Consider the following 10,718-nt stretch of genomic DNA (forward strand, 5'->3'; position numbering starts at 1 on the left):
CCTGACTTTCCTGATTGTTACTCTGCCTCAGCTAGCTGTCTGTCGTGGTGTCAAATATAGAATTATCCTTCTTAAAATAATGAATTAGTCTCTGATAATGGATGAAAATTCGGAACTGGTCCTTAAAGAAAATAAGAGTGTATAACAAATAATATGGGGCGCTAATGACTGCAGAAGTCGATGCGCCCGAAAAAACTAGAAACAGATAATATGAACTATGTTATAAACCACTGTTATAAACATAAACCACCCAAAATTCTAGTCAGTAAATCAAAATCGTTTTCAGTAGAGAACGCACTACTGAAGGTACAACGATATATTGGTACTTTGCTGTTTAGTGTCAATTTTGATCGTCTGTCTTGCCAGCAGATAGTAGCGTTTTTTTTAACCATGTGCTTCGTCATTTTCCATGTCAAACGATTATCTATGTTCGAGGTAACGTACAGAATCGGTACAAAGAAATGCAGTCCAGTTGAGGCCACTGGAGAAAATTGGCACGACTTTGATACTATCACTTTTGAACCTTTAATTTCATGTTCCATTTTTTAAACTATTCTTCTGGAGAGTTTAGAGGTTTGTGTAAGAAGAGAGTAGATTAAATAGGATCTGAATGTGGAGAGAAGATGGCTATGTCGACGGCGTGCGTAAACGGAGTGTGGATGAGTTGGAAGGACTGAAGTGAATAATATGGAACAGAATGGGTCCAAAAATGCTTCCTTGAGGAACGACAGCCTTTACAAGGTGAAATTTTTGTTCCATGACTAATGCAGTAGTACCAATTTAAAAGGTAAGACGTGAGAATTAAGTAGGAGGTGTGAGAAAGAATAGTTCTGAGTTTCCATAGTAAGTCCGAGCGCCAAACTCGATCGAACGCTTGTGCAACGTCGAGAAAGGCACCTGAACAATACTGCTTTCATTCAAGAAAGAAGACAATATGATCTATTAAGCGGGGACACAATGAAATATAGAGTGAAGGTTATGGAACTAAAAAAGATCGCACGGTAAGATATTTTTAGAATCGAGAATAGGTTAGAGCCGTTTAAGTAGTTTCTCTAGAATGTTGCCTATTGGCAGAAAAAGACGATAGGACGTTTTAAGTTGACGAGATTTATCACGTTTAGGAATCATTTTAACCATGAAAAATTTCTACTGGATAGGAAAGTAGGTGGTTCGGAAAACAGGATTATTAAAACTGTCCGGTAGGACAGTTGTATAAGGGTTGATCGTCAAAAACTGCACGAAAAAGCGTAACGTTGAAAAACACCCAACTTTGACAATTTTTTTCTCTTTTTCTATAAAAGATAAAATTCCCAAATTTTCTTTAAATTATAGGGCAAACCCACCTTTATGACTGTAATTTTTTTGCAACCACCCAGACCTAATAGATTTCGAGAAAAAAGTTGCCGAAAATGAGCAAAAACGGCATTTTCAGAAATTGTTGTTGTTCTTGTTCTTCTTGTTGTTGTTGTTACCTTTTTTGTAAACTACGTAGCGCCTAAACGCGTGAACCGATTTTCATGAATGAGGTGTCATTCGATTCGGAATGTTATGTAGATGTGCCTTTTGGGGGTCTCGACGCTGTACACCGAATGGGAGAGGTGTTAGCCCCCTTTATGTAAGGCCCCCTTCAAAATTATTATTACTAATTACTCTGTAAATCTTAGCCCGATTTTGATAAAATTTGGTAGGATGATGGGGTTAGGGCTTCCCTACGTAACATTAAAGCGACGATCTGCTCTTACACTAGTTAAGGGGAAGTATAGCAATCGTTTCAAATTATCGACAAGTGAACCGATTTTCATGAATGAAGTGTCATTCGAATCGAAATTTTGTACAGATTTGCACTTTAAAAGTCTCGACGCTATGCCTCATATGGAGGGGAGTTTGCCCCACCCAAGTAAGGCCGTTTCTAAAACTATTATTACCAATATTTCTATAACGCTTTGTCCGATTTTGATAAAATTTAGCACGAAGAAGTGATTAAAGCTACTCTATATGGCTGTGAAGTGCCATCATGCTCTTACACCTACTAAGAGGAAGTACTGCAATCGTTAAAATTATCAATGGGTGAACCTATTTACATTAAGTAATGAATTATCGTTCGATTCAAAATCTTTGCCTCTTTGCCTTTTAGGGAGAAGTACTGTAATCGCAGTTTATTTTTCTTGCTCTTCTTAAAAGGAAGGTCTGAAATCGCAGTTTAAATTTGCTTTTTACGTACAAATACCTTCCTATTTTATATAAAAAGGCTTTCTCAAAAAAATTGTTATTGAGGATGGTTTGGGGACCGCAACTATAATCATTCTTTAAAAAGATCTCTCCAGTGGTAGTTACGGTTCCTACTTAACACCTTATCAGGTTATAATGATAGAATTGCTTATTCCAAATTTAAAAAAAAACAGTAAAGCAGATATGTAACTTAGCAAAATAGACAAAAATGAAAATCTATCCAAAAGGTACAAAAATCTCCTTAACAAAAACTTACAGTTTAAAATGTTAAGTATAAGGGTTGATTAAACGCCAAAAGGTACACAAATCAGCAAGTACCCAACATTTCATTCAAGCTTAGTTGATATAATTTAAGTAATTTTGCTGCATTAACTTTTCCTTCACATTTTTTAGAATTTATTAGATGTCACAGACCCTTATGCTGGCCATTTTCATCTACAAAATATTTGTTCAAGTAGCACTGTAGATTGACTTTAATATCTATTAATCTATAATAATCAAACTATTAATTACAGGTTAAAAAGAAAACGTTATAAAAAATTAAAAAAATTACGAGGCTACAAAATTCAAAAACTTTTTTTAAAAAAATGCTTACACCAACATACATCAATGATTTCGATTATTTTATTTTTAATAAAAATCGTCTGTTTAAGTTCATTCTTCGATTAAAGTAATTGTTATTTTATGTAGTAGTCAAACGTTTATAATAATAGGTAATAATTATCTGGCTTTATCGCAAATAATATAGTTTTCTTCAATCACACTCTCAATGTAGCTGTTCTTCTCACAATGTTAAATATATGTTATGTAATATAAAATAAATGAGAAATGCATACGTTTAGGACATCTAATTATTCCAGTATTTTACTATAAGTAAAATTAGGGGGTCTAAATTAAATTACAATTGAGAAATGAATCATTATTGTTGAATAATCTACTTGTTATTAACTGTGTGTTATTTGTGCTCACGAATATTTCGGTAAAACGAATTCAACACTGAAATATTCTTTTAAATCCGTGATTTAAATTTAAATAGTAGCCGACTCTAACTTTGTCTTTTTCTACTTTTGCATATATATGTGACATCTCAGAATAAAAAGCAAATTAAAGCTAAATCCGAAGAATAATTCGGAATAGAGTTAAAATAAAGTACCTATTTAAAAACGGATATAATATACATTTTATCATAATTATAACAAAATAATATTATGAACGAACTGGCCAGCATAAGGGTCTGTGACATCTAATAAATTCTAAAAAATGTGAAGGAAAAGTTAATGCAGCAAAATTACTTAAATTATATCAACTAAGCTTGAATGAAATGTTGGGTACTTGCTGATTTGTGTACCTTTTGGCGTTTAATCAACCCTTATACTTAACATTTTAAACTGTAAGTTTTTGTTAAGGAGATATATAGATGTAAGGAGCAAGAATGCAGCATTTTAGGAAGGTATGACAAAATTTTTGATGTGATTAAATCGAAACTTTGAACTTAACTTGTTGAATTATAAAAGAGTCTTCGGAAGAACTGCTTTCAGGGGCAAATAGAGCTGAAGAGGAATTGAGAAGTCGAATAATTTTTGTTGTGAATAATTGAGATCAGTGATGTCTACTTGAGGTGAGAATATGTTATAAGATATTCAACAAATAAATTTGTCTTTTCTTCGTCAGATTTTGCCTATATATTGTCGTTCTCACATAAAGGGGACGGAGTTTCTTCGAAATAAAGAACCCGTCTTGTAGCCGTTCATAGGGACTTATATTGTCTTAGATTTAAATTTAAGATTACTACATACCCTCTATTGTTATTATATTTTTCTACTCTCTTAAGTCCTTTAATCTATGTAGAAAAAATTGTTCTTCGGACTTTGATTTTATATTTGGGTCTTCACATTTAAGTAATTTTATAAAAACCTTTGGGAAAATTAAAGGAATAGACTTTCTCTAGGCCTATTAATTTAATACTATTTAATTTGCCAATCTTTCGACAAAAACAAATTAATAAACAAAAATAATTTTTTTTAAAAAAAATCCATGAAAAATCTGAATTTCTTTGTTTAGATGATACAATATAAAACTAAATTCAATATTTAATTATGTACTTGAAATTTCAAAAATCGACCTTTGCTCTTTCGGTGAGAAAGTATAACTTTTTTGGCACAAAAGGTAAAAAAAAAAAAAAATAGATATAAAATGAATACAAAAAAGATTGTACAAAACACAGTTCGATCACTTTTCTGAATAAACAAACGTTAGTTTACGATATTTTGGCACACAATTCGTGTTAAACTGATATTCTACTACAGCAACAAAAATCAACACAATTTGACCTGGTGTTCTGAAGTTATTTTTAGTCTACACATTAATAAAATAAACCTTATACAAAATAAAACGTAGGTATATCCTTTTTTTCACCTTTATGTTTTTTCAAAGGCAGTAAAGATAAAGTTTTCTGACTTCCAATTTTCGTACTTACTAAAGAATCCTGATCCTGTAAAAATGATGGAATTGTAATTTTTGTAATCAGAGAATAACGACTCAAAACACACTATTATTATTATAAACTTTCACGATAAATTTATCTTGTAATTCTGAGTTATTATAATATTTTCTTCCCTTTTTTTTTATTAATATTAAAGAGCGTCGTAAAAAGTAAATAACCTCATTCAAAATCTTCTCGGAAACTTTTAAAGTCAATATTTCCGCGAGCGTGATTGCCAACAGATTTTCTCTTGAGAAAAAGTAATTAAACAAACATAAAATTGCGTGTAATCCGGAAATTTGAGAACAGGACGGTTTAGTCGCTAGTGTGAAGTTCAACTAGCTCTAGTATCCACTACCTTGTCTACGTAATTTCCGCAATATGTTTACACAGTTCGTATTTGTAGTACAGCTTTAAGCTTACACATGGCGCAATGCTAAGAGCGTAAACACCCTTTGTGATTTAAGTAAAAAGTATGTAAGTATTTTTTTACTAAGACTGAAGGATATGCAGTGGCATTTGTTTTCATTGACCTTCAGTCTTCATTTGGAACCAGGGTTCAAGAATATGGCAGTGTGGTCTGCGAAGGTGAAATGCTTGTATGTGGATGAAGGGAAAGATACTTCCTTGTAGGACTCTATCGAGGATCGGATATATAGTAGGAAAGGACGTGCCTTGGGCAATTTGTAAGTAGCGATCTGGCAGAAACGATTTTAGGATAAGACAATTAGTACTGGGAAGAACCATTCTTGGGCTTCAACAAGAACCCTTGGTGTCGTACTTAATCGAAGGCTTGAGATACATCCAGGAGGACTACCGGACAGTACTGTTTCAGCTCAAGAGAGGTCCACACTCTATTGGCTTGATGGGTGGTGAAATGAAAATTTCTGAATCCAAATTGATGGTCAGGAATATTAGAAGAAGTTGAAGGAATGGGGTAAGGCCACTTTGCAGGCGACGAAGCAGTAATTTCGCAAAGGTTTTTCCGAGAATTGGGAGGAGACTATTGGATTTCAGGATCATGTGTAAAGTGGAAAACTTCAACAATGAAAATGACATTAAAAATTTTCTACATGAGTATTCTTGTAGCGAAAAGCCCAATATTAGAAATGGGTTTAAATATCTCGTTGGGTTTCACCTTAAAAGATGGAGGGGTATACGTAGTTGATTAGTTTTGTTTGACATAAAAAACGTAGTGCGCTACTGTGAAAAAAAACGACATGACTTTATGCATAAATCGTAAACGTTTGAGATTGATCGATTAACAATCGAATACATAGTATTATCTAAAGAGTTTAGTTTTCTTTACAAAAAAAACATTGGCATACCCTAATTTTCTACAATACTACCGTTTTTATTTGAGCAGTAGCTTGCAGGCGCCATATCTAATAGCTTCTATGCAAAAACTTTTCATTTCGTCAATAAATAGTCGTCTCGCCCATTTCACTGAGAGAGTAACAGTTGAAATGTTATGAAAATCTCAGTATTCTGTCTCTTTTGGACATCCATGTATTTATGGATATTTTTAAGAGCATATAAGAATGTTTTATAATTGTTGAAAAAAAGTTGACTCGTTGTAAATAACTCAGAATTACTGCTACTTTGTATGACCTTTTTTTTTAAAATTATCATTAAACTCTTTTAGCCATAACTATATTATGAACAGTTAGAATTGTATGGTAGGTCTCTAGTTTAAGAAAATGGACTAAATAAGCCTTTTCCAGTCGTCACTATCAACAGACAAAACCCAGAAGCTGTTTTAAAAAAAAAATACTATTATTTTTAACTAAAGCTTTTAAATTTACATTCTCCAAAAAATAATTGTGCTTATTTAAATAAACATCATTTGAAAGTAAGTATCAACTTACCTCTTCGGTGCCTGCTGCAGTTACTAATTCTTGTAGAGCTCTGACTGAAAGAGCTTGCTCTATTACAAATACACAAGTTGACAGATCTGGTGGTATATTCTGAAAGCACAAGCAATTTAACTCATTAATTGATCAAATATCTTTAGGTAATAAAACTAATTGCATTTAATTAGTAAAATAAAACCTATTTTCTACGTTTTTAAGTATCAAGTAATATTTTAAGGAAAGAGGAAAGCGGAGCAGATGATTGGTGTGCCAACTACCATCAGCCAAGATGACAGCTTGTCAGATCCTAAGTAAGCCATCTTGAAGAGGCAAATAGAAGCTTTTCTAAAGCTTTATCCCAAATAATCGTTAAGGAAAATTACCTGTTAAAGATAAGCCTATTAAAATTAGCGTGAGAGAATACTCTGGAAGTGGAGCCGGCCAGTTTAGTTCGCCTACAAGCCAGGAGAAGAGAAGTAGATCAGCGAAAACAAGGATTTGTCTGGAAGGAGGTAATTTTCCCTGTCAACGCTTAAAATGCTAGTCAAAATGGTGCAGGCAAACCTTTACCAAGTAAATTACTATTCAGCCGAGCTTCGTTGAAGATTTACTTGGATGTGATCATATCCTTACGGCATGTGACATGGAACCATGTCAAAGCGGACTGCTAAACTCTCGTTGAGGATGGTCTTGCGAAGACCATAAAAAATAAAATAATTCAGTCGGTATTTTTTAATATATTTTAAATAATTTTGTAGCGAATCTTTTGCTACTTAATGTGTCTACAGTTAAACTAAGTTACACAATTAAAGCTAATTCACATTAGGTCATGAAACAACAAGATTAACTTTTTATATAGAGTCGCTTTTAATGTTTGTCTTATTACTATAAATGTGACAATTGCCTTTAATGGGCTAGGGGGAAAAAAATTACCTTGTCAGCTATATTTTCCAAAAAGCAGTGCCGATTACCAAATCCTTCAGCAGCCAGGCATACTCTCTCTCCTGTGGCAGTGCAGGACAGGCAGACCATATCTTCCTGTAATTAAAACGAGCAATGTTAATAATTATAACAGCAGTCTTTTCAACTCATTGGAAGATATTGATGGGTATCACCGCGCATTCACTATGCTTAGGTAAGTTTGATGTTATTGTGGTACTGATAAAAAGGCGGATAATTTCATATTTATTATTTGTACAAAAGTAAGAGACTTCTTTCTTCAAATATCTAGGCTTTGCATTGCTTTCAAATAAAGTGCATAAGATTTTCCATTTTATTTTATTTTATTATTATTTTTGTCAGATAAAAAAAGAATGTTCCAAGGTATGCAGTCATTCTAAACCTAACAAGAATGTCTAGTGTAATTGGTTATGCCTTTGATTTATAAAAAATCAATCCCAGACAATAACTGAGTCGGCGCTTGCCAAGCGATTTACTAGATGCTGGAGGCCAGTAATCACTCATACGAGTAATAGCCACCAAGGGGTGGAAACTTCACTCATATCTCTTGTTGTCTTTTGACTGCAGAGACGATGGTAAATTTTAATAGTGTTATTTAAAAAAAAATTAATGAAACTTTTCATTTCTGAAGATTTAAATTAACAAAATGTCATAATTCTTTTTTTAAGAACAATTTCTTTCTGTGCCAGAGTATAATTTTTTTTTTTATTGGGACACTACTTCTAGAAAGAATGTTAATTATCCATAAAAAACAAAATTAATTTATTTTTAGCCCTAATTTCTCTTTTATTTTTATTAATACTATTATTGTTATTATTTTATTATTTTTTCAGCTAATAAATGATTTTGCTCTGTTCATTCTTCTATACATGTACTTTGTGCACCTTGCTAGGTTATCACTTCTGCTATTTATTATTATTCTGCTATACATCATTCATTTAATTTCTACGTTAAAAATAAATTTCATTATTGCAGTTTTGCACTATTTTAATGATTCGAAAGGTCCTCATTGATTATTAATTCCTCATTAATTATGCTGAACATGATCATTGTTAGATTAAAAAAATAAAGTACTATTCCTATTCCTATTACTCTTATTTCCTATAAAAACATTGTTATTACTCTTCGTACAAGAGAGTTATGAAAACGCTTATATTCTTTAAGAGGAAGAGGTAAATTAAAATCAATAAATGCATATTACAAAAAAAAAAAATCAATTTTACAGGTATTAAACCGAAAATTTAGTGAAAATGCATTAATTTTCAAAAATTGTATTATACTTTATATTCCATTTATCTCACTAGTCAAAATATAAATAAAAATTTTAATTTTTTGAATACTTAAAGGAAAATATTAAGAAACATGTTGAAGAAACACACTTCAAATATATAATTAATCTTAACATTATTACTATGGGAACATTAGTTTTACTAAAAAAAATGCAAATTTTAAAATTATATAAATTCTTTTGCATGCCACGTTTAAGATTATTTGGTTCATTTCCGAATAAATGTTTATCTTCAATTTCGATGAGTAAATTTCCAAATGCCAAACCAATACCATTAGCTTTTTCAGAATATGTGACCGCTGACACTAAGGCTGACACAGAAAGTCCAGTTTTCATTATACACGGATTATTTGGTTCAAGAACTAATTGGAATACAGTTTCTAAGCAAATTGCTGCCAGAACACACAGAAAGGTAGTTGCTGTAGATTTACGAAATCATGGTGATAGTCCTCATACCCAAGAGTTTAGTTATAATCATATGATTGCTGATTTAAAACAACTTATGTCTGAACAAGGTATAAAAGAAGGAAGAGCAACTATAATGGGGCATTCCATTGGTGGTAGAGTAGCTATGGCACTGGCTTTAGAAAATCCAAATTCAATTCGTGATTTGGTTATAGTAGATGTTTCACCATTAGGGTTTCCACCCGGTGTAAACTTTGTTCCTAGATTATTAAAAACTTTAGAAGAAATAAAACTAAAACCAGGATTAACACTCACCGAAGCTCGAAAAGACGCAAAGGAACAAATGAAAAAATATATCAGAGGAGAAAAGCTAAGAAATTTTCTCGGAACAAATTTAATACTTGATGAGAAATCCAACAAATTTGCATGGAAAATAAATGTACAATCGCTTAAAGAAAATTTTTCATCTCTTATGACATTTCCTAAGTTTGATAACGTTTTTACTCGCCCTTGTTTGTTTATTGCTGGAGAAAAGTCTGGATATTTGAAGAAAGAAGATGAAGGAGCTATTAAGCATTTATTTCCAAACGCAGGGTTTGAGTATGTTGTTGGTGTTGGTCATTTAATTCATGCAGAAAAGCCAGACTTGTTTTTGGACATTGTGACTACTTTCCTCAAGAAGAATATCTCAATTAAATAAATATTTCTCAAAAGAATTCGTGTATTTATTGCTCCAGACATGCAACTAGACGATTTTCAAGGGGGTGGATTAAATACTTTTCTAAATGGTAAAAATCATAAACATCCAATAATATGGTTTTACCGGTCATTTGATTTTATCCAAATTTGGCTTTTTTAAGAATATATTAGAGGGCTAAGTTTTAGCAGCAGAATTCGTATTCGATCCTGGGAAGTACCTCTGTAAATGTATCTGCAAGCATTAAATCCGAATTTGTATGTTTTATTCATTAAGAACTGGTATTTTCAAATGGTGACCAATCAATGTATAATGAATTGCGAAGTTAGCTTAACGTTACCTACTTGACTGTCATTTTTTAACAGATTCCCTCATTAACAATTAGAACTGTTCACAACTTAAGACAATTAAAGGTATGTTATATAAATACTTGAAAAAATGACATCACTTTGACTTAAATAAATAAAATAACATCTTGCTCTACCTGTCTTTGAGAACAAGAATACCTGCATAAACAGTACCTGCAGCTTTGCATTATGTGGTAAATAGGTATAGGTATATAATATTTTCTTAGTACCTACATTCCGTATGAAAGTGTAATGAAATGACAGCCTGCCTGGCCCAGAAGAGGTACGATTGTACTTTCAAAGGACCTAAGCCATTTACGGCTTAGCAAAAGCCCACTGTGTTGCAGTCAATAAAATGTGTACCTCCATATTTTCGCAGCATTAGTAGGAGAAAATCTCAGGCCAGTGGCAGAAAAAAAAAAACTTGGTTTAATTTGCGTAAGCTATTAATCTAACA

General features: G+C 32.2%; 1 protein-coding gene and 1 pseudogene across 5 annotated transcripts in view; one reads left to right on the forward strand and one right to left on the reverse strand.

The window, feature by feature from the left end:
• The window catches only part of RyR (Ryanodine receptor), a 118,593-nt gene that overhangs the window by 75,605 nt on the left and 32,270 nt on the right, over nt 1–10,718 (reverse strand). For 3 of the 5 annotated variants that reach the window (XM_074130701.1, XM_074130703.1, XM_074130699.1), the window contains exons 2-4: nt 7,498–7,602; nt 6,580–6,678; nt 4,706–4,720 (exon numbers count right to left, since the gene is read on the reverse strand). In XM_074130701.1, the coding sequence (XP_073986802.1) occupies nt 4,706–4,720; nt 6,580–6,678; nt 7,498–7,602 (219 nt within the window). The remainder of the gene's footprint in view (nt 1–4,705; nt 4,721–6,579; nt 6,679–7,497; nt 7,603–10,718) is intronic. The other 2 variants (XM_074130704.1, XM_074130702.1) reach the window with 1 other exon arrangement.
• Nucleotides 8,926–9,933, forward strand: LOC141455544 (sn-1-specific diacylglycerol lipase ABHD11 pseudogene; annotated as a pseudogene).

This window comes from Rhodnius prolixus, unplaced genomic scaffold, assembly GCF_049639745.1.
Source record: "Rhodnius prolixus isolate KJV_2025 unplaced genomic scaffold, Rpr scaffold_4, whole genome shotgun sequence".
Classification (NCBI taxonomy): domain Eukaryota; kingdom Metazoa; phylum Arthropoda; class Insecta; order Hemiptera; family Reduviidae; genus Rhodnius; species Rhodnius prolixus.